This window comes from Prenolepis imparis, unplaced genomic scaffold, assembly GCF_030444845.1.
Source record: "Prenolepis imparis isolate NDT839.2.m4 unplaced genomic scaffold, iyPreImpa1.0 SCAF_3, whole genome shotgun sequence".
Classification (NCBI taxonomy): domain Eukaryota; kingdom Metazoa; phylum Arthropoda; class Insecta; order Hymenoptera; family Formicidae; genus Prenolepis; species Prenolepis imparis.
In genome coordinates this window covers 814,442-840,050 of record NW_028141161.1, presented here as the reverse complement: position 1 = coordinate 840,050, position 25,609 = coordinate 814,442, and the positions used below count along the sequence as shown (strand labels likewise).

Sequence of the window (25,609 nt, the reverse complement as noted above, 5' to 3'; positions counted from 1 at the left end):
CTGCGCAGTACTTTCTCCACGAGATATACGTATAATTCGCGCTATGCAACTCGTGCTCGTAAAACGCTCCAGCGACAGATGTTTTGCGATAGTCCTCGAGTAGATAGGTTACGGGATTAGTACGCTGCACTTTAACAATTTTAAATACTTCGGTTGTCCAATTTGGTGTGTAACCCTTCTCAAAAAGTTTCTTGTACTTGCTAACGCGTACCGGGTAACCTACTTTGAACTTTGCCGGAGCGGCAATCTTTATGTTACTATATACTGTTTTTAAAAGTTTATCAGCGATCGCGGGGGTGACGTCGGCGGGTCGCATGCCGATCGTTCGATGCTTGCGCGCGTTGTAATCCGATACGAGTTCCGACAACGCTTCGATCCACTTGTAAGTTCCGTTCAGCGTAAACATCTTCCACATGTCGTTCTTCAGCGTGCGATTGAATCGCTCGATGACCGATGCCTTCATTACTGAATATGTAGAATAGTGATTGATGTTATGTTTCCGCATAAGACGTTGCACGTCGGCGTTGTAAAATTCCTCCCCGTTATCGATTTGCATGTTTCTCGGGCATCTCTTGCTATCTCGAATTATCTCGGCGATAGCGTCAGCCGTCTCGCTTCCACCTTTACTCTTGAGTGGTATGGCCCACGCGTACTTGCTCAACACATCGATGACGGTGAGTATGTAGTGATAACCTTTGTTGAAACGAGAATACGGACGCATCTCGACAATGTCAGCTTGCCACAGGTCATCGTATCCCCGCACTATGACGTGTCTTCGGGGAAAATTTTTCCTTGCCGGCGCGTGCAGTTCGTTCACCAACTGCCGTTTCTCCAAACTATGTTGTTTCTTCGCTTCGTCAGTTTTTCTCGATCGCCGTTTGTCGCTCGTTTTATGATTCATTTTCGTTTGTTGTTCTTCAATAGCCGTTCTTGAGCCGTTCCTGACCCGTTCGTAGCCGTTCCTGACCCGTTCTTGAGCCGTTCGTAGCCGTTCCTGACCCGTTCTTGAGCCATTCGTAGCCGTTCCTGACCCGTTCTTGAGCCGTTCCTGACCCGTTCGTAGCCGTTCCTGACCCGTTCTTGAGCCGTTCCTGACCCGTTCTTGAGCCGTTCTTGCGTTGTTTACTTCCGTTCTTGACCCATTCGAAAATCGTTCTTGATTCGTTCGCTGCCTTGTTCACAGTCGTTTCTAACCCGTTCGTAGCCTCTCCTGACCCGTTCGCAGCCCTGTTTGAGTTGTTTGTAGCCTTGCATGTAGCCTTTAAAGACTTGTTCGTAGCCTCGTTCGCAGCCCTGCTTGAGTTGTTGGTAGCCTCGTTCGCTGTTGCTAGGCCGTTCATAGCCTCGTTCGCAGCTGTTGCTAGGCCGTTCAATACCACTCATTGTAGTTAGATAGTAGTTCGATAATCCTTCGTAGCTGTTCGATAATTGTTCGTAGCCGTTCGATAACCCTTCGTAGATGTTCGATAACCGTTCGATAGCCGCTCCTAACCCGTTCACTGCTGCTCATTCAGGTTGATAGCCGTTTCTGAGTTAGCGTTAGCCGCGCGTTGAAGTTCGTTTATCACAATCTGTATTGCCCGCACATCCTTCTCGAACGAAGTCAGCTTCTCATCTGATTCTTTCTGTTGATTCATCAATCTTTTAACGCAGGATTCCACATACAGTTTGTTGACGGCATCGGTGTCAGCCTCAGGTTGCGCTACACGACGAATCTTCCGCGACCTTGCGTCATAGTCCGTAATGACGCGACACAGAGCGTTTTCGTGCACATAACTTTTCACCAATCTATCCCAAGAACCGCTTGTGCCGGTTGCATCATTTCTTGGTTCGAATAATCCAAATTTGTTGATAGGCATTTTTTTTTTCCCCGATACGAGTGACGCTGATCGACTGATTAGATTTGTCGAGACACCATTCAATTTATAATAATGCCTGCTTCGCGAAGTTCCTCGATGATCGACAGGATCTCATTGTCGTGAGCGTTGTGGCCAGCTCGGCGCGAAGCGTCCAGCAATCGTACCCGATCCACTAGCTCGTTGGGGTCATCCCAGTGTATGTAATTGATCTTATTGTCGGTTAGCGCCATCGCGTGAGGCATGAATACTCCCTTTCCAGATTTTTTCTTTTCAATCGATATCAATGGTGCGATTATATTGTTACGTTCGCGCGACAGTTTCGCGATAGCTCGAAGCTCGAAGCGCGCAACGCAACGTCACACTCTCACACACACTCGCGCCGGGAAATGAACCAGACAATATATAAAAGAATTCGATAACTTTAATGGAATTAGAATACAAGAGCACGTTAAATAAACGTAACAAGAGACCGCGCGACCGATCAGTTTGACAGCTGTCACTCAAGTCCAAATCATGGCGTCCAGAAACAATCTCGTGTCGGTTGTTAATAAATAATCTCCTTGACGATGTTATCTTGGAAACGCATAGGGGATGTAATCCAGGGACGTAACACTACCCCCCTTCTTCAAGATTGTCGTCCCGACAATCAACAATGGGGAGTCTCTTCTTCGCTGAATCTTTTCTTGTGCTCCAATGTCAACTCCAGGGCACCGACGAATTTCCCTGCTCTACCCTGGACTCCTGCCCAGGTTACCGAGCAATCCGCCAAACTGGTCCCAATTGACGAACACTTCCAAACGTCGACTCCAGGGCTCCGACGAATCTTCCTGCTCTACCCTGAGCTCCTGCCCAGGTTACCGAGCGATCCGCCATCCTGAACCCAATCGACTTTCAGCGACTTTCTCTTGACACGTCCTGGCATCCTTTGGCTGCGACTTCCGGCATCCTAGGGGTCTTCGAACAAGGGTGGGGTAACTTTTCCGTGGACCCATGCCCAAGTTCCTGCCTCGACATTTGCCCTACGATCCACGGGAAAACCACGGTCAAAAACCGTGGGTGAGACAGTCTTCTTATAATTTTCCCTTTTCCTTTTCGTTCAAATCATTCCTCCTCCAGTCTTCCTTTCCTTTTCGTCCAAAACTTCATAAATTAATAACTTTCCTTCGTCCTCTTTTTCAAATCCCTTGAAATTACAACAAAGATAAACGAGTAAACTAATAATATTCAATTACACTAAATTACACATAAAATTAAATAATAAACAAAATTGGATTTTGGATGCATTATTCATCCTCATTTTTATATTTCTCGTTAAAATCTCCCTGTCTTTCATAATTTTTTTCTTGAATGACTTTAATTGTCATCACTCTTTGTACGGCCACTTTCAAGGAAGTGATAGCCTCTAATTGAAGAGTCCTTCTCACAAGTCTATTCGAGATTGCAGAGATATATTGCGCACAAGCGATCTTATCGCGGATATGATGCGAATATTTGGGATACGCTAATTTTACCAATCTTTCAATTTCCGAACCCAAAGTAGCCTCATCCTCTCCCGCTTTTTGTTTTCTATTTGTAAACAAGGAATAATAAGACTGGGAAAGATGTCCTTCCCCAAATCTCAATTCTAATTTAGATTTTAATTCGTCGTAATTGAGATTTTCAGTATCATCTATGCACTCTAATATCGCGCGCGCTTTCCTTCTTAAGCATGAAATTAATCCCACATTCTTAGTTTCGTCATCCCAACGATTTGCTCGCGCAATCAACTCGAATTGTGAAAAGAATTCTCTTAAAGGGACTGTTCCGTCGAAGGTGTCAGGTTTTAATTTAAATCCTAAATTTCCCGTAATAATTGTCGCGCACGAATTGCTGCGATTTGGAACCATATCACGATCGCTCGCGCTCGCGGAAACCGGAATATTATTGGAACGACTTAGCTGATTTATTTGGACGATTTCCTATTCCAAACGTTGTAATATGTCGTCCCTTTTCTGCAGCTCTGTCTGCATCAACTGTCGCTCCGTTCTCTGCTCCTGTCGAAGCTGACTAAGCTCCTGAAGGATAGTTCACAGAGTCTCGGCTTGCAGAGTCTCCGTCGACGTTTGATCCGTCGACTCCTCGCTCGCAGTCGCTCGAGATGAAGCCTGCGATCGGGTAGCTCTCGGTGCGTGCGTCGTCGTCATAATGATTTCCTCGATGTCGTACAATCCCGGCTGAGCCCCCAAAATGTTACGTTCGCGCAACAGTTTCGCGATAGCTCGAAGCGCGCAACGCAACGTCACACTCTCACACACACTCGCGCCGGGAAATGAACCATATATAAAAGAATTCGATAACTTTAATGGAATTAGAATACAAGAGCACGTTAAATAAACGTAACAAGAGACCGCGCGACCGATCAGTTTGACAGCTGTCACACAAGTCCAAATCATGGCGTCCAGAAACAATCTCGTGTCGGTTGTTAATAAATAATCTCCTTGACGATGTTATCTTGGAAACGCATAGGGGATGTAATCCAGGGACGTAACAATATGTTTGTACTTGTATCCCCTGTTGCTTCGTAATTGGCCTTGTGTGTCATAATTGCGTTTATGCGCGTTCGTCGCCAATAATATGCTCTTGTACTTTTGCATATCATCCTCCGTGTAAATGTCATCATCGGGAATTCTCTTGAAGATCAATTCGTATAATCCTGGTGTACCAATGTACCTCACTTTGTCTATAATTATAGAGTCATATTTGTCAATTTCGAATCGTTTGTTACCGAGACGCATTTCATCCTTGTCGAAATAGACACCGTACACGTGATCGATTTTCCTTTCTTTGTCGCCACCGAGGAGAGTGCTCATGTACTCTTGTCCCAGTGGTCCCAAGTGCTTTCGCAACATTTCTTGACCTTCCAGCGTTTGTAATGTGTTTCGAACAAACGATGTTTCGAGCGTGCTGCTCGAGGTTTCGAAAACATTTTCATTTGCGAGTGTTTCGGGTATAGGTTGTACGATTCTCGTTGTCGCGAACGGTGTAGAGGTTATCATCGGTTCATCCAGTAAAGCATCCGATGTACGCGGTGTCGATGAGCCATTCGGGTTTGACCGTTTCCTCTTTTTCGGTGTCGCATCATCATCCTTCTCCTCTTCCTCCTCCTCCTCCTCCTTGTACCGCTTGATGGGTAAGATTTTAATTTTTGCGGTACTTTCCGGCTCGTTTTTCACCGCGATCGAGTTGTCGACAATCTTTTGTAGCGGCTCAATAATAGGTCTAAAATGGGTCTTGACCGCGATATCGTCATCGATCTTACCGGTCTTCAAAGCGCGATGTTTCTTGCGGATTGATTCACTCGTTTTCGCAATCTCCTTCGCTATCTTTTCACGCTCGCGAATATTATCGTTCTCAGCCACGTCGGTAGAGTGTCGAACGCTCGTGTTTCACCTCTCTCGACAGAACATCGGCAACGACTAATTGTTTTGCGGTATCGCGAACACGTTAAATCCGTTTCTGTATCGGCCGTTCGTAAGCGAGCTATCCTTATCTATCACTAGAAATCCATACTTTTGCTGCCAACAAGTACGACATAATTCACTGAAATCCTCGTATGACATGTCAGTATTCACGTGATCGTTGTACACATGTTTCAAGTTGGTACCGTCCTGTTTAAACAAGATTAGCAGGTTTGCGTTGTCGCGTATAAGATGTTTCGGTATTCTTGCGTATGTCTGACAGAGATAGAAGCAGTCGACGTTCGAGTGGCGTCCCATTGAAAAGTATTCTCTTATCGTATTTTGTTTGTCACACGCGACGTCATCGAAAACGAAAATCGAGTTTGGACATGCTTCGCTCGGTGGAATGACGTCACTGTTATTGGAGAATGTAAAATAGCCGATTTCATCGATCGACGTCAACAAATTCTCCAGATACTGATATTTTGGCTGTTGCAGTGACTTTGAGTACACGTACACGTTTTCAAAGCGGACGCCGTGCGGGCTTTCTATCAAACTAATCAACACGTTAGTTTTACCGCAATTCGAGGGGCCGCAAACGATCGCGCGTATAGTAGTCGGCAGTATCGTACCGTGTCTACGCATCTCCGCGTTGTCCCCCATCGATCGTAATCTGGCGTCGTAATTCGTCACGCGTATCGCGAAAGGTTGTCGCACGAATCTCATTTTCCCACTCCCCGATTGAATCGAACGCTTGCCTATTTATAGCTGCGCGGAACCACGAATCGCTCAGTAACGAAAAAATGTTTGTCTTGCTATCAAGTCCTTACGATATTTGTAATTTGAGCGCCGAACAGCTACAATTTGTGTCGAAAACAGTTTTATTGCGAATGTGTGGCAATTACGTCCACTGCGTGTGGGACAAGCTTCCGGAACATATAAAGGCGGATTTGGAGGTTCAAACTTATCGCCGCTGTTTCGAACATTACAATCGACCGTGGCAGCAAACGCACATCGACGGTCCAGCGCCGATGATAAAGGATTGCAGCGAATGTCAACGAAAATAGGTAGAGGCCTATTAAATCTCGCGATAAACGCACTTCCGATCGAATTCCATATCCCCGGCTATCAGTTTTGCGGTCCGGGCACGCGACTACAAAAGCGATTAGCCAGAGGCGATCGAGGTATCAACCCATTGGACGCAGCGTGCCGTGAACACGATATAGCGTACTCTCGAAGCAACGATCTCATCGAGAGACACGCGGCAGATAGGATACTCGCCAAGGAAGCGCAAACTCGCATCGTTGCGAGAGATTCGACTCTCGGTGAGAGAGCCGCCGCCACAGCTGTCTGGGCAGCGATGAAAGCCAAGACGAAGTTCGGTATGGGCCTGAAGACGACAAAGACGCAGACGAAGAAAAAGATGGCGAAGAAGCGAATACTTCCGGTAGCGAAACGTGGGGGTGTATTGCCGATTCTACCAATGTTGGGCGCGCTCGGATCTCTGGTCGGTGGAGCGGCTGGTGTAGCAAAGATGGTGAACGACGGAAAAGCTGCACAACGTCAGTTGCAAGAGATGCTACGTCACAATCGCGCCATGGAAGGTCACGGATTGTATCTCGCTCCATACAAACACGGACGAGGAGTTTCAACGAGAAAAAAGGGGGAAAAAAAACGTCAAAGAGACACTAAAAATGCCACAGGGCGTAACTACCAACATACAATTGCTACAACTGGCAAAACGTATGCACATTCCGTATTTTAGAGGTGTTTTCATGCGTGATTCATTACCGATCGGTGGTATATATCGAAACGAGAGCGGCATCGTAAATTTGGATAACGCTAAAGGATCGGGTACTCATTGGGTAGCGTATGCAAAGAGGGGGGATCGCGCTATATATTTTGACAGTTTCGGCAATCTTCGACCGCCGAATGAATTGGTGCGATATTTAAATGTAACAAAGATACAATACAATTACACACCTGTTCAAACTTACAATCAAAGCATCTGTGGACAATTGTGCTTACAGTTTCTCCGAGCGGTCGATGCATGTGAATTTAAAGACTGACATTGCGCTATTTAACTCAGTATTCGTTTAACAGTTTTGTCAACATGTCTTTGACATTCACACTGACCGGGAAGAGTAGTGTTCTCGCGGTAAACTACTTTCCCGCCGTAGATTTGAGCGACGATGAATACGAGCTAGGTCTAGCGGATTTTGAGACTTATCATACGATATCGAACGTGAATTCCTCGAATAATAAATTTTACTTTGGCAAAGATGACGCGGAAATTACGATTCCCGAGGGATCGTACGAGCTGCAAGCGATACATGAGTTTTTGAAACATGCAATTTCACGAAAACGTCCGCGACACGCTGTTCATGACGATGATAAAAAACACGCTGACACCACGCATATTCGGACGAATGACGACGGTGACTTTGAAGATGGAGAATATCCGATAGTGCTCCGCGCTAATTATAATACGATGAGGAGCGAGATCAAATGCGCCTACAGAATGAATTTTAGCAAGCCTAACAACATTGGATCGCTGCTGGGATTCTCGAACCGTATACTGCAGCCGCGAAAATGGTACAAGTCGGACATGCCGATTAATATTATCAACGTGAACATTATCCGCGTAGAATGTAATGTGACCGCGGGCGCGTACAGCAACGGCAAACTCGTTCATACGATACATGAATTTTCACCGAGGGTACCACCAGGATATAAGATATCGGAAACACCGGCGCACATCATTTACCTGCCGATCATCGTGCGGAGCATTACGGATTTAACGTTACGCGTTGTCGACCAGGACAGACGATTGCTCGATTTTCGAGGAGAAGAGATCACCATTAGATTGCACGTACGACGACGACAGCGATAACGTACGTGTGTGGTATATGAGATGCTCGTGTTGAACGGATCGAAAGACACGAGAGATAACACAATCTTTACGGAGCCAGCAACAAGAACAACAACGTCGACATTCACTAATATCCAATCATCCGGTTGCACTAAGAAAAAGAAACTGAACGCATCAAACGTTGCGTTTTTACAATCTTTGGGATTCGCGGTGCGAAACATCTGAACAATGACTGACATCCTCAACATTGGAGACGAGCCAATCTTCGACGATCGCATCGTCAAGATCGAGACTCACACGTACAACCCGTTCGCTAACACAACATTCGGACACAGTGATGAGATAAGAATACCCATACAACAACAGGATCTGTATACGTTGCCGTATGAAAGTTTCCTATACATCGAGGGAGAACTAAAGATAAATAAACCAGCCGAAGGATCTGCTGTGATACTGGGAAATAATTGTGTCGCATTCATGTTCGATGAGATTCGATACGAACTCGATGGCGTGGAGATTGATCGCAACAGAAACGTGGGAATAACAAGTTTGCTCAAAAACTATGTAACGATATCATCCGATAGAAGCGTGATTATGAGAAAAGCCGACTGGACTGATCCGACTACTGCAAATGGAAACTTCAATTTTTGCGTACCCTCTACATGTTATTGGGATTTTGCGAGGATTACAGACGAGTGGTGATTAACGCTCGTCATGAGTTAATCTTAATACGATCGCGCAACGACAACAATTGTCTGGTTGGAGATTCGACGCTGGAGCCTGTGATCAACATATTCAAGATACAATGGCGAATGCCACATGTGTTATTGAGCGAGATTAAGAAGCTGTCGATGCTGCGCGCTCTGGAAAGCGGACATTACCTCAGCATGGGTTTTCGCTCGTGGGATCTGTATGAGTATCCGCTATTGCAGCGTACAACCAAGCATTCATGGGCCATTAAGACAGCGACTCAGCTGGAGAAGCCACGATATGTTACCTTCGCTCTGCAGACAGGTCGGAAAAACATCATGTCTGAGGATATGAGTCGATTCGACGATTGCAAGATGACCAATGTGAAACTCTATCTGAACTCGGAATGTTATCCGTACGACGATATGAATCTGGATTTCGATAAAAACAGATGGTCGATTCTGTACGATACATATGCGCGTTTCTGCAAGAACTATTATGGATACGAGTATCTCGAGCCGAGTCTCACCGTCTCAATGTTTCTACGTAACGGTCCGTTCGTGATCATCGATTGTTCTCGACAAAACGAATCGGTCAAGAGCGCAACCGTGGATGTGAGATTGGAATTCGAGTGTAAGGAGAATGTGCCGATGAATACCACTGTGTACTGTCTCATCATACACGATCGCGTGATCCAGTACAACCCGTTGACCAACGTTGTGCGCAAAATCACCTAAACGCATCAACAATTTAGAGAGAGGGGGAAGCATAGCAGAATATAAATCAAAGTGTTATGAGATGGTTGTCATTCTTCTTTTTTAACTGATACATCGAAGAGAGAGAGAGATCTCATCATGTCCGTACCAACGTTTATGGATCTACAGGGGTTTATCCTCAATAAACAATTCATTGTAAAGGAAGCGGCAATCCTGAGAAGAGGATTTATTTTGTCACATTATTTTTTCGCATGTCCTGTACCATGGGGTGTGCTCATAAAATCGGAGAGACACCAAGCCTCATGGTTGACTCGAAATCATCATGGATTGCAATGGGAAGATGGAAACGTTCCATACAGCATGGCTCAGCGTTTGATTACAACAGCTATCGTTGGTGGACCACATGAAGAAGAAGAATCCATTCTCGTATATGTAAAAGGACTTGAGAAGCGAGAATGATTAGCCGATATATTGGATGATGCGGGAAACGGTTTCATTATTGAGACCTTGGATGCTGATTACGACGATATCGAGTCTCTAAATAATGTAGATGTTAAAAACACTATGCGATGTGGAAAACATGTTAAGAATTGCGCATTACAAAATGTATTCAAAATATTTAACTGGTGGTCGCAACGCCAGAAAGAATTGCAAGATTTGGAAAAATAAAATATTTAAACATTAATGTGTTTTATCGCTTATTCCCCTTCCCCAATCCTTTCCTCACGAATCGTTTCTAAGAATTCTTTTTATCCGAGCGCCGTTTCCCCTTCTCCTAAATTTCATAGCGCCAATAGTATTCTAGAATCTCCCACCACATTTACCCCACTACTTTTAAAAATAAGCGTCATGTACAACACTCGATTAATTTCTTTATACGATCAGTGTAGCGTTAACCGTTCGTGCTGGTGGTTCACTTTTAAAATCTGGAAATATGTACTACGCTGAAAGAAGCAGTGACTCCGGCAGACGTGTGAATAATTACGTACCGAGTCGTGATGAAACTCCATCGTTTGAGAACAAATGCGACAAGTAAGTTTAACTTTTTCTATTTTTCTATTTTTATGTCTTTATATTTTTACAAATTGTATTATTTTTCAAACTAATTTCATTTTTACAGCATTTCGTTGGAGCCTCATGCAGTTCGTATACTAGGTAGACGATATGCATTGACAGCTACGGAATTTAAATTCCTCGAAATTGGTATCAAAGTGGATCCACCGAATTACGTGGAAATCGCCATAGGAGATCATCGAGGAAAGGAACTGATACTATCTCTCGAAGCGTGGAAAGGACTCTACGAGCAACGTCACAATATTCAGAATCTGCTTCGAAACGATTCTAAAGATGCCTACAGTTTTATAAGCGTTGGACCGTTAACAGTGCGAGTTCGTACGATTAACGACGCCAAGTTAATAAGTCTTGAATCTTCAAATGTATGCATGATGATGATCGAATCGACGTTACACCGTATATTCAATCTCGATCCATGCATTGATGTAACTTTTGACCGATTGGTTAAAATTACCAATACAGTCGATATCAAGTTTACGGAATTTTCAAATATCGCGTCCAATGTAACGAATCCTAAAGAAGTATCAAATGTACGCGCTAGCGACGCCTTCAACAAGCATCAGCTCATCGATTGCGAGCTGGCAGCTTTAGTTTTTAGTCCATAATATGTAAGAAAAAAAAATATTTAAAAGAAGAATAAAGAGTTTTTAAGTCTAAATTATGATGTAATTTCTTTGCATGCATTTCCATTCTCCATCTTTCTCCCACCCGTAAGCAGTCCCAGCTCTCATACGTAGCTCGTTGCACGGTCCTTGCGGGGGATGACGTCATGCGGGGAAGGGGGAACGTCAGGGACCAAGAGGCTAGGGACCGAGAGGCTAGGGATCGCGAGGCTAGGGATCGCGAGGCTAGGGACTGCGAGGCTAGGGACCATGAGAGAGGTAGAGAGAGAGAGAGAGAGAGAGAGAGAGAGAGAGAGAGAGAGAGAGAGAGAGAGAGAGAGAGAGAGAGAGAGAGAGAGAGAGCGAGGTGAACGCGAGAGACAGAGATAGCGAGAGGCGCATGCGAGAGATGACGCAGTGAAGGAAAAGAAGAGGAATTTTTAAAATGAATATATTAATTTAATATTAATTATTTTTAATTATGAATAAATGTGTATTATACATTTATGTGTGTGTGTGTGTTTAAAAGAATATAAATGGATATAAATGTATATAAATGTATATAAATGTGAATATATAAATGTGAATATAAAATGGATATAAAATTTTTAAAAAAATATATAAATGAATATAAAGATAAGAATATAAAGATGAAAATATAAAGATGAAAATATAAATGAATATTATAATATATAAAAATTGTCGGTGGTGGAGGTGGCTATGGTGGAGCCGACGATTGTGGATGCGAGGCGGTGAGGCGGCCGGGCGGCTGTGCCGACGATGGTGGGGGTGGTAAGGCGACGGTGGGCGGTGGTGGTCCTGTGGGAATCTTTTATAACACAGAAGAAAAAAACATTAATAATCTTTAAATTTAAATATGTTTTTTATTTTTATATCGCTAGTAAATTAATCAATAGGGTAGTTAAATTAATCGACCACACTAGCCAATGAATTTGTCTAAGTTATTACTTTATCGACCATATGGTTGTCAATCTTTAAATTTTTTTTCAATTATTATAAATTTAAAGAGATAATTACAATTCCTACACATCGGACACCTAAAGATTCCACGTACGCATATACTTCCAATAAATTTTATCATGGTAGCGTCGCTTCGCCTCAGGACACGCTTGTGGATTCCGGTCCGGCAAACAGCATTTTTTACAAACGCACTCCCCTAGTGCAACGCATTCATGATTTCGTAGATGATAATGCAGAATCGCAGTTCGAGGATTTTGTCGACCAATTTCGCGATTTTTTACAAACTCCACAACCGAATTCACTGGCGGAAGGAAATTCCATGGTTCAACTTTATACCCCCATGCATCTTCTTTCTTTAAAACAGCCAATGTAAATGTTCTATATGTTTCAGACATGATTGTAGTACTTTTAGAATTCACGTAAATTATTGATTCACAACACTTTATTCACTTCGCTCGGTGACACTTTGCTCGGCGACTGTTCGAGACTTTTTGATGTGGAGACAGACTCTCTCTCCATAAGCTTCAACCCCCATCCCTCTCAAAATTATCGCAATTCTTCCTTAAAAGATATTTAGGAAAATGTTTCGCTCTCGTTTACGACCGATTTTCTGCTAGGGTACAAAACTGCCGAACGTTGGCGCCGATACGTTGCATTCTTCCTTAAAAAAATATTAAGGAAGATGTTTCGCTCTCGTTTACGACCGATTTTCCGCGAGGGTACAAAGCTGCCGAACGTCAACGCTTTTACATTTGCACCCCTATAAATAACGTTTGACATATTCGTCGCAGCGTCGGCCCTAAAATCTTCATTCCTTTCCTAATGATAAAATGTCCATAAAATAAAAAACATAGTTTTATGGCTTCGGGTAGCCATAAATCACAAAGATAATCAGTTGCCGAACATGCTTAGACCCCCCCTCCTTTGTAGAAACATCCCCCTCCACCCGCGTGACGTCAGCCACCGCGCCTCCGAGATACCCCCACCCCGCGTGACGTCATACCCCTCGCCCCGGAGAACCCCCCGCGCCCCGCACCGCCCTTCAGAGGACCTGGGTTAGAACCGGCATAGTATATCTACTAACGTGCCAAAAATTATTCTTTTACATATTTCAACACTACGTTGTCTGCACATTATGATGGTACGATCAGCATACCAGCCTACAAACTTTTTGGTATAATATACGAAAATTAAATCCGCGCCGTATGAGGTTCGCGGTCTATAAATTTTAATTTTCAATACTTTAAATCGAGCCAAAAATTAATCGTATATATATTTCAATAGTGTATTGTTTGCAGATTATTTTGGCACCATAAGCATACCAGCGTACTACCTTTTTGGTCTTATATACATAATATAATTCTGCACCGTATAGGATTCGCGGCTTAAAAATTTTAATTTTAAATTATTCAAAACGTGACAAAAATTAATCTTTTATATATTTGAACAGTATACTGTCCGCACATTATTATGAATTATGTGTGTCTATATACATAAGTTGCAATAATAGATGTCGAAACTCATTTTTACTATGCATTCGGAATTCGAATTATATTAAGATTATCGAAAAGTGTCGGTCAAAATATATTTGTGACTCTAATTAAGGAAATAATTATCTTCTATTAATAAAAATCATTGCTACGATACTTTAATTGTAAATTTGTATTTATGTCTCATTTCTATTCTTAACTTAATAAATATATTACTTTTTAATTAAATGAATATATTAAAAAATATTAATATATCGAGCTAATTACATTTTAAAATAATAATATGTTATAAAAATTAAAATAGCAATATATTGTAAATAATATGTTGTAATATCTTATCCTTGATTAATATTTTTGTTACAGAAATCAGCTGATTAAAACGTTAATTTGCTAATTAATTTTTAAAATAAGAATATGTTATAATATTTAAAATAATAATATGATTTAAATAATGTATTATAATTTCTTAAACTCGATTAATATTTATAACAGCTATCAGCTAATTTCTGTGAAAAAATATTAATCGCAGATAAGGAATTATAACATATTATTTATAACATTATTATTTTAATTTTTATAACATATTTTTATTTTAAAATTTAATTATCAATGTAATGCTTTAATCATCTGATTTCTGTCAAAAAATATTAATCAAGTTTAAACAAACTTTATATAAATACATCATACTTTTTTAAATAAAATCGAGGAATGGCATAACGCGCGCTTGTGTTATTCTAGTCTATTTCTAAAAAAGATATATTAAGTCGATTCTCGTAAGTATTGTTGCATCTTTTCCACGAAAATATTAATCAAAGTTTAAAGTATTATAACATATTATTTAAAACGTTATTATTTTATTTAATTTTATTTTGGACTAACTGTCAAACTGCTAATTGCTAACCCTCGCGATGACAGCCTCTTCATGCTACAAATATAACACACAATGCGAATGTCAAAAATATTAATCAAGTTTAAAGTATTATACCATATTATTTAAAACATATTATTATTTTATTATTTATTTATTTTATTTAATTTTTATAACATAATTTTATTTTAAAATTTAATTAACAAATTAACACTTTATTAATATTTTTTGACAGATTACAGCGTTAATTTGCTAATTAATTTTTTAAATAATATGATAAAAAATTAAAATAATAATATATTTTAAATAAAATGTTATAGTACTTTAAACTCAATTAATATTTTATGACAGTTATCAACTGATTTCTGTATCATATTCTTTTTAACATACGAGTGTGTTCAATTTCCAGGTATACTACAGAATTCTATCAGGTCATGTAATATCAATCGGGATAATTGTGCGAATAAATACGCGATATATTTTTTAACGATATGATTGATATAATACTTAATGATTTCATACGCTTAAACAAATAATTATCACTTTTAACGATTCTGGAATGAGTGTTGAGCTCATCATTGGACTATTAGACAATATTTTCTGTTATATATTAACTCTTTTGTGTAAAAATTTTCCTGATTGATATAGTACAATGATTGATGTATATATAAGAAAATTCATTATTATAGAAAGTTATCACATAATGCTTAATGTTAGCTTTTAAAAGAATTGGATCAAGTTTTGCACCAGTTAGTAATAAACATAGTTTGTTTAAATAAAAATGCTTATTTTAAAACAAATTATTTTTTAACAGTTTAATTATAAAATAAAATATTAAGTTTATAGCATCAATTGGTGTAATAAGATCTAGATTGAGTTATTTATATATTCGTATATTATTTACATATAATTCGTGTATTTATTTTAGATTTAATTTACAAAATTAACATTTATCGACGAAATATATAAAATAATATGCATAAATCTGAATATATATTAATAATTTGATGTTATTATTATAATATAATATATATTGTGACGTGGTCGTCCCGACTCACGTGCACTCCCTATCGCGGGGCGAAAGCCGAACGGCCGCGCCAAGAGAGCGAGCGAAAAACGAGCGAGAATGAGAACCCCGAGAGACTTAGCGCCTCGAAAAGTAATATCGTATTAACGAGTTTTTGTTTCTTTTATTTTTATATTTTTGGGAGCCTTGCCGAGTGACGAATATTATTATTGAGCGCTTAACCGAACCTGCAAACAATGATATAAAAACATTGAGGCGACAACAAAAGACCTGAGGAATTTAGACAAGGACGTGGAGAGCGGTCACGAGGCGAGAGGACCGGAGTTCACGTGGGCCCATCAGGGACGCGCCTGATAACCGGCGTCAAAGGAGCCCGGGGTCCCGCGGAGGATTTCCGCCCACCCGCACCCTCTCCGACGGATTCCGCCGGCCGCCAACTACAACGCGGAGATCCGCAGCGAGAGTCTATCAAAGACTCGGATTTTAATGAATAATCAGCGTCCGAATAATGGTTACGTAGATTGTCGCGAAGGGCACCGACGATGCCCTATCAATTTCGTCACTGTCGCGCGATCGGGGAAAATCGCGGAAAACCCTAATTGGCTAACGCGCCCCTACCCCCGACCAGCCGAATTCGCCCAGCCGCCGATAGCAAGCACGCAGTTTAGAGAGATTGGCGCGACCGCTCGACCCGGCTACACGTGTCTGAGAGGTTAAGAGAGTCTGAGGACTTAGAGAACCAGGGAAAAAGATATCGAGACTGACACATACCCAGGAGGGATTGTCCGGTGAGGCTACCCTTGCTCTTCTTGCGGTAAAGTAACTAAAACGTCCATCGTTTAATTCCTAGCCTCCGTCGTTCTAACCCGATCGCGAAGGTATTTAGTGTAATTAATTAATTTGCGTACGGGCGTTGCCCGCTTCTTCGAGAATATTAATTCTTTTGCGATTTCGTGCGAGCGATCGGGGCATGTGACGAGGATTGTCGCGATATTACGCGTCGTAATTAGCTTTCGCGAAACTTCGTCTCTCCGGGGCTCACTAGTCGTCGCGTCCTTCTCATACTTGTCGCGCATTATTCGTGTAATTGTAAACTGTAATTGAGTGTGCCGTATGGATGATTCGAGTGTGAAATAGTAGTGGCGTAATAGGGAATATTGTTGGTCGTGCGATTACGTTGGCGCGGAGATACGCAGGAAGTAAGAAGTTACGCGAACACGTACGAGAGCGTGAATCCGAGAGAGACAGAGAGTACGCGCGCGCGAGAGCGAGCGAGACGACGATAGGCGAGGTGTGCGGTTTCTCTCTCTGCTCTCTTCTCGCCGTAGCGGAAACCTCTCGCGTATATTGCGAACTGCCGATCGCGTGGAAATTCGCATAAAATATTCCGAGCCGCGAAATATACCGGATGGTATCTTTATCACCTTGATTGTCGCGTCTAAACCGTAACTCTTGTATTAGTTATATTTCGCGCTATCTTGTTCGTCGCTTTCTGTTCTTTGTACAGCGTACGTCGATTGCTGTACAGATATTATTTACTTTTTATATCCTGTTGTTAAGGTCAGATTTATCGGATCTTTCTTTATGACATTATTTAATTTCCTTTCAGAGCACTGTTTACTCGGAATATTATTCGATTTTATTTATATTTGCTAACTTCTCTCACAGTTGTTCTATTATAATAAATCTGATCACCTTTGTTTTTTTTGCTATTAATTACGCGCCTTCTGTTATTTCTGTGTTCCTTTTTTGTGATGTCGTATCTCGCTTCACGTTCGATCGAGTCATCAGTCTCGCGAAAATTTATTCTATCACGAGTTAGATCGTTCGAGCAATTAGTCGGTTCTCGCGGCAACCACACCCTGCCCCTCTACCGTTAGGCGAGCAGCCGGCCCGTCGCGGAACTTCCGGCCGAATTTTCGCGTTCGTATAATTATCGCGAATTGACACGTGAAAGACCGTGTCTGGCGCCCAATCCGAATATAACTTCGCGTATTCGTCGGCTGGCGTTCTGCTGCGACACGCGCGGAACGACCAAGACCCCTTGTTCCCGCGGAAATAATTTATTAAAGGACAATATTTCCTTTCTTTGTTTTTTTTGTCGACGGCCAATTCCTCCCGTCCTAGTGCTCCGAGGACGGAGAGTGAAAAACGTCACAATATACACTGAAAAAAAAATTATTTAATTCAACTAATATTTAGTTGAATACGTTCAAATAAATTATTTATTTGAAACAAATAAATATTTATTTGTTTTGAAAAGGAATTTCTTATATCAAATAAATATTTGTCATATCAAATCAATATTATTAAGTTTCAAATAAATGATTTATTTGAACGTATTCAACTAAAGATTAGTTGGATTAAATAATTTTTTTTTCAGTGTACAGTCCCGTAGCCCACATTTTTACAATCAATGTAACAATAATACGTTTTTATTTAAGCAAATTTTCAACTTTTGAGTCGTTGGCTAAAAGCCTGATATAATCCAAACCATTTATTAACCGTATTAACTCTGACATTCACAAACTGTCAAACAGTTAACCTTTGCGTCAGCCGCTCGATGCCGCGAACATAACGTACTACGTGCATCGAGACAACCAATCAGCATCACGGAAAAGCGGCAACAATACATGCGAGTTATCGATTTAACATGCCTTTTTTAGAAAGGGAAACATTATTTTAAATATTAATTAAAAATATTAAATAAATGTATTTATTTTAGAATATGTCCTCTCTCCTTTCCTCCTATTAAAATCTTATTAATTTAAAAAAATATTAAAAGAAAAAAATATTAATTAAAAAAAAATAAAGTCTCTTGCGTACGCCTCTCGCGCTCTCCTTCGCGAACGCCTCGCGTCATCTTGTCGCTGCGCTACCTCGCACTATCTCGCGACCGCTATCTCTCTCGCTCTTGCATATACGCCTCGCTGCATCATCTCGCGACCGCTATCTCTCTTTCGCGAACGTCTCTCTCGCGACATCTCTCTCTCTCGCGTTCGCCTCGCGCTCTCCTTCGCGTTCCTCTCTCCCCGCGGACCCCTCGCGGACCAGCCTCCAAAATCGCGGGCGCCACCCCCTCCCCGCGGACCCCTCGCGGTACATCGCGGACGCTTCCCCCTCCCGCGGCCTCCTCGCGGACTCTAACCTCGCGGACGCCTCCCCCTCCCCGCGGACCCCTCGCGATACATCGCGGACGCTTCCCCCTCCCCGTGGCCCCCTCGCGGACCATAACCTCGCGGACGCCTCCCCCTCCCCGCGTGACGTCATTTCCCCGCGCCTACGGGACCTAACCTAACTGCGTTAGAACCGGCCCTGTATCACTACTAACATCAATCATTACTCGACGTATTCTGTTATGAAAGCCTCAGTAGTGGAACGATTTAATCGTACTTTAAAGAACAATATGTGGAAAATGTTTACACTTAATGGTAATTACAAGTGGATCGACGCGCTGTCCCGACTCGTTGCAGAGTACAATGCGCGAAAACATCGCACTATCGGTATGAAACCTATCGATGTTACTCTGGAGATTGCGAAAAACTTTTAAATACGGTATACAGTAACATAAAAATTGCTGCTCCGGCAAGATTTAAAGTAGGCTGTCAGGTACGCGTGAGTAAATTCAAGACCGTCTTCGAAAAAGGTTTTACACCAAATTGGACTACTGAAATATTTAAAATTATCAAAGTGCAGAAAACTAATCCTGCGACATATATACTTGAAGATTTGCGCGGAAATTCCGTCGCCGGAGGATTCTACGAGTTACATCATGTTGCAAATCCCGATGTATATCTCGTGGAAAAGGTTTTGCGGAAAAAAGGCGATGATGTTTATGTGAAATGGTTGGGACTGGATAAATCTCACAACTCATGGATTCATAAAAATAATTTATTATAAACATTTATTTAAAATATTTGTACACTGTTTATTTTACAATATATTTATCTAATAATTTTATAAATACAAATATACATATAATATACATATTTATACAAAATATATTACAACAAATATTATTTACAAAGGTATTTTATAATGTCCCCATGGCAATGTATCAGTGGTTTCAGGTATGATATACCGCTTGTCATCGTGAGGACTTAGAGCAATTTTCGTCTCGCGAATGGTGTATACTTCATGCAATTTCGATCTTATACATGACTGACTACGTGTCATTTCAATCTCTTCATTCAAACACCACGTGTAATCATCAAACGTTATCGTTCTCGCGACAACGTTATTCTTAACACCTTTTACTTTTTTGGTATCTTTCTTACCATCCACTCGTAATGCATACATTTTTGCTCTAAGTCCTACAAATTCAGTCATTATCGTACCGTTATTTTCATCTTTCATTAGACCTGGCACCTTTTTATTCACAAGCGGTATACCGTACGCATTGTCCGCAGTGTAATCGCTCGTATCAAATTTGCTTACGTCGCGCTTTATATTCTCATATACGTCTTCGCATTCGATGTGGTATATTAGGCTGTCTGTGTCGGTGTACATTACCCGACATTTATTTCGATACAGTGGTGACATGTATTCATGATGAAATTCGTATAAACATGTCTTCGAAATGTCGAGTATGCACATACCGACATAGATTGGTTTATAAAATTTTACTTCGAGTTTACGTAATTCTATGGCAACTAAATTTTCCGAAAAGATGCTTCTGCTGTGAAAATTTGGTTTCGCAATCATTGCCTCTGCACCGTATCTCCCTTCCCATTGTGTGATGAGTTTTACATCAACACGAATACGCACATTTTCCATCGTTTTGCCGAATACTGCATTATTCATCAATTTGTATAAATTTTTTTCGAAATCATTTTTTGCTTGCATTCTATATTGTGTATTAAGTTCGATATAATTTCGAAGCCGTGGAGATTGTGCGAATTGTAATATGCGATGTATTTTAGTAACTTGAAGACCGTGACGCATACATTGCTGCAGGTTGCGGTAGTGTATCACGTAACGCTTTTTATCATATAATGTCGCGAGCAGCTTATCTTCCCGCATGCCTGGTGGCTTGTCGCGTGTCGGGCAAAACGGTAGGTCAGTGTGCGCATTGTGAAGACATTGTGGATATTCTAAATCTACTTCAAGGATGTAGCCTGTAGGCGAATCGAGCGCGATAGATGATAAATTGAAACTAGACATGTCGTCGACCCATCGAAAATCTGCATATGGCAACGGTTGACACATTGCCCATCCATACAAATTATTTACATCGAAATACATTAGATACGAAGATGGTTTCGATGAATCGTACGACTGCATGTACTTGTTATTAGCGTGTGCATATCTGTTTGAACATTGACTTAGACCGCCGCGTATACCCCGTTCTATAAACATAACCATGTCGATATCGGTAAGCAATTCGAACGTAATATTTGTATGTTTTAACATGGCATCCCATGTATACCGGGGGAGAGTATAGTAATACGCGGGGTCGAGCCCATAACTCTCGATACATTTATCCCGGAAATTTTCAAAAATGTCAGCTAATAACAAGACGTCAGTTTTTAAATACAGATCGCTATATTCGCCCAGCGTTCGAATGGAGAACCGCACCCATACGTTTTCGGCGTGCGCGTAATCGTTCTCGGATACAGTGTCACCGGTCAAGGAACTATAAAACGATTCGCGCGGTGGTAGACACGTATCATGCAACCTTTCAAAACAGTTGATGTATTCATACGGAAAGACACCTTTCCGTGTTAATAAATTGAAATTTTCGGTAGATAAATTTTGAAATTCCGATTGTAAAATTTTGAGTTTGTCTTTATTCAAAAAAGATGCCAATTTGTCGAGACTTGTTGTGAGCAATTTATATGAATCGATGAAACGTAATTTAATATTTCTGGATTTATCTTCTGCAAATTGAACATTTTTTGTAAATGATATATATTTTTCTTTAGTTATTGGAAGTAATTCGATTCCCCCTTCGAACGCTGTAGCTATTTCCTTAATTATGAAATGTGAGTCGTAACCGGATAAATTATGAAATACTATTGGAATACAAAAAGAGTTTTTATAATTTGTAACGTACCGTTTTCTTTCCGATACGGCCGGACTGCGCTCAGTCGGGATCACAAGGTTCGGGGAAAACGGTTCAGGCGAAAACACAAGACGATGATTTAATATTTAACTTAATAAACTGTTTATTCAAAAGACACAAAAGAAATTAATGTTTCGTCCGTTTGGTGTCCATATAAGAGACCAACTCGCGATATAATAATAATACCATTAACATAATGTAAAAAATCCGCGATATAACAAGACTACAATTAAAAGAACAGAATTAATGCGGTAAACGCTTCGGCTAAATAATATACAAAAATCCGCGATATAACAATAATACAATTAACAGAATTAATGCGGTAAACGCTTCGGCTAAATAATATACAAAATCCGCGATATAACAATAATACAATTAACAAAATTAATGCTGTAAACGCTTCGGCTAAATAATATACAAAAATCCGCGATATAATATCGATACAGAGAGACGCGATCATATGTTTTCAATCGCGAGGTTATTGCCCCTAGGCTCGGGTAACTATACTTTAAAGGGCCACTAGCTCACGCGCGTTTATGTTATTGTGGCGAACAGTGACGGCGCAGGAAGCGGGGCGCGGCGGGGCCGAGCGCGTGGCTCCGGAATGCGCGTTTTTCTACGCGGACTCTCTCTCGCGCCCGAGAGAGCGTTCGATATATCTCGAAAGCCGCGCGGGATTATACGCGGGCTCTTTAGCGAATCGCGATTCGCGTGTAAGGATATAGTTGCGCGGAGGATAGTGACCGGCGACGGGAACTCCCGTCCAAGGCGGGGAACTCCCTACCTTGTGACTGATTGCCGGAACCGGGGTACGGAAGGACGTCAGCGTTTGTCCGCTAACCGAGAACTCTCGGTAGAGACCGGGCACACCCGACCCCTTTGGTCGTACGCTTACAGAGAGAGAAGACGGACGACACTAGAGCGCTTTCTAGGTGGGAACACCCACCGGAGGCAGAGTACACCCGACCCCCGTTATTTGCGGCTTACTCGTGTTTTTATACTGGAATCGGTTCGGGATGTGTGCTCGAGAGCGGATCGGGACCGGAATGAGCTTTCTCGCCTCGAATCGCTCTTTTTAAGCGTCCCGGCTTCGCGTTCGGGAATTTCCGCGCGTCTTCGGTAGCGCTCGGGTATTTTCGTGACGTCGTGGTTTTCGGTACGCCGTACGGATTTTGAGTAATTGGCCCGATTCGTGTGTATTTAATAAATGATGGCGCATTGCGCCCGCTGCATCGCCCGGCCGGTATTTGCCGGGCGCAGCCTTCCGCACGGTGTTCGGTCGGGTAACGGGGGTATCGTTACAAATTTAGATTACAATTTGAGTGCGCGGGACCTCTGTACCGCCCGGTCAGATGGCAATGATCGCGTACGCGTGTATCGTTATCTTGCATGAATGGTTTCTCACATATATGACAATGTGTTGCGCTATGAAATTTTTCCCGCTCGTCTGATGTTAAATTTACCATGGGGACATTAGTTGCTAAAATATTCTTTACGCGTATCGCTAAATTTTGTAGTTGTTTGGAAAACCACGAAACGCAATCTACACTACGACGAGAATAATATTCGGATAACGAATCGTCATATGAGCAATGTACATAATATGCTATACTAAATACTTGGTGATGTTGGTATAAATTCTTTTCTTCTTCCTTCTTATTCGTCATTGTCAGCATACATTCGAGGTCTGCGTATACGACAAAAGGAAGTCGTTCTTTGCGATTAAAGTTGTTGAACGCGAGCCACTTGTCCTTATCGCTCGGTAACCGGATAGCGCAGTCATTCATCTCTCCGCAGTCTACCATATGTGACTGCAACTTGTCCTCAGACCCGAAATAATGCATACATCTGTAAAATTACAATTATAAACAATTTTATTTTATATACATATATAATTTACAATAAATATAATTTGCAATAAATATACATACCGATCACAGATATATTTTCTACATTTGTCTTTGCTCAATTGCGAGCTGACAAGCCGGGAGAGATTCTTTATCCAGGCGAAATGTCCAACGCTATTGCTGTCTTCCACGTACAGCAAGTTGACGTGTCTGACTTTCTTCTGCTCGCTGAGACGCATTGGGACAATGTTCTTTTCTTCGATACTGTACACATTTATCGAAATGTCATTATGATGTTCAAATTTTTTAATTTGATTCAACGTCATCGGAAACTCAATGTCCTGGAGATTCAGCACTGTTGTGTAATGTGGATACATAGATTTGCGATCCGCGTCTCTTTCAGCGGGATACAGTGCAGCGACCACAGCCCACGCAAAACATGCAGTGTCTTTTGATTTCACGTTAATCACTGCTCTCTTCATCATTATTTCTCGCGGTAATTTAATGTGACATCCCGCACGCATTGGATTATACTTGTTTATATTTACAATTAAATTGATTATTCGCGACAATGCCCAACCACTATCGCGTTCCTGAAATTCTTCGAGAGATGCTAGCGTGGGCTCCATAACGCGTTGATCGTACCATTCGCGCAAATCAGACGTGCGAAAGATTTCACAGTTTTTCGTATTGATAGTTTTATTAGCGCGTTTATCACCCGACACAAACTCACCATTAAACATAGTGTTCACTTTCACACTAGTATGTTTTTGCAATACTTTTTGCACGTGTCCGATCACAATGTCTTTGGCCTCCTCTAGAAATTGACGAGGTTCGATGTGATTGCTGTTTATCACCGCACCAGTCAAGATGCGGCTCTCGAACGCCGTATCAATCTCTCGCCATATGAGTCCGACGTCTCGCGAACTGCTTCCAGCACCTGCGTGTATAAAACGTCTGCGTACCGAATTCTTCAACCCTTCGAGACGCGCGATTTGGGAGACAAGCGATTGTCGAACTCCGATCGGTAATCGTGGACGTTTTATTCGACTTTGTTCTTCCAGTGATTCGATGTATTCGTCACATTGCTGCTCCCACACAATATATTCTTCTACCGAATTCATCCTTGCGGATTGCTCCAACAAACTTGCTTCCAATTGTGCCATATTTCTTTACTTGAGATGCACTTCTTGAACCTCTGACAAAGATACTGACATAGTATGCCTCTTTACCATCCTTTTTATTTGATTGTAGAGATCATTGGCACTCAAGTATGTTGCACTTAACTTTGTGATTTTGTTACGTACGAATGATGCATCGACCTTGAAATTGATACATTTTTGCACATTTCGCGAGATTCATCTCAAGATGAGAGTAGCCGTACATTGGCGCTCGAAAATTTTAATTATGTTGCATTTTCTTGTGATTTTGTTACATACGTTTTGAACACCTGGGGATGATATCATAGCAGCCGTACATTGGCACTTGAAATTGATACATTTTTGCACATTTCGCGAGATTCATCTCAAGATGAGAGCGGTCATATTGGCGCTTGAAAATTTTAATTATGTTGCATTTTCTTGTGATTTTGTTACGTAAGTTTTGAACACCTGGGTATGATATCATAGCAGCCGTACATTGGCGCTTGAAATTTTGGATATGTTGCATTATTTTACATCTAATATTTCATCTGAGGATGATGTCATAGCAGCAGCTGTGCATCGGCGCTTTGATTGGTTGAAAATAATTTTGCGTCAGCAATAATCCCCACCCCATTGCTTTGTATCAATAAAAACTTGTAATAATGATTTAGTATTGTATCAATCACTCGATTGAAAATGTTCTTTTAAAATGTACTCCACCAGCATGAATTATTACGTTCCAGTACAAGAGAGCAATGTTTTGTACAAGAAGAAATGTGACAAGTAAGTTTCAATATTATCTGTTAAATGAATTTTTCAATAAACAACTTTTTTTTTGTTGTTAAATAATTATTTTCAATAAAATTTTTGTAGCGCTTCATCTCATCGTGCGGCTCGTATACTTGGAAGAAGATACGTCTTAACCCCAACATCATACAAA

General features: G+C 41.3%; 1 protein-coding gene across 1 annotated transcript; it reads right to left on the bottom strand.

The window, feature by feature from the left end:
• Positions 1-3,817: 3,817 nt before the first annotated feature.
• Positions 3,818-24,693, bottom strand: LOC145933819 (uncharacterized). Its single transcript, XM_083033816.1, has 2 exons — positions 23,608-24,693; positions 3,818-3,913 (listed from the first exon to the last, which is right to left on the bottom strand). The coding sequence occupies exons 1-2, from the start codon at positions 24,691-24,693 to the stop codon at positions 3,818-3,820; spliced, it is 1,182 nt and encodes a 393-aa protein (XP_082889942.1).
• Between the last annotated feature and the right edge of the window lie 916 nt (positions 24,694-25,609).

What these genes read in the sequence shown, in the direction of transcription:
- LOC145933819 (XM_083033816.1), bottom strand. Translation starts at nt 24,693, where the DNA reads ATGGCACAATTGGAAGCAAGTTTGTTGGAGCAATCCGCAAGGATGAAT. An exon ending in AATATATCTGTGATCGGTAT is followed by an intron (nt 3,914 to 23,607) that starts GTATATTTATTG and finishes ACTATCCTTCAG; the next exon opens with GAGCTTAGTCAGCTTCGACA.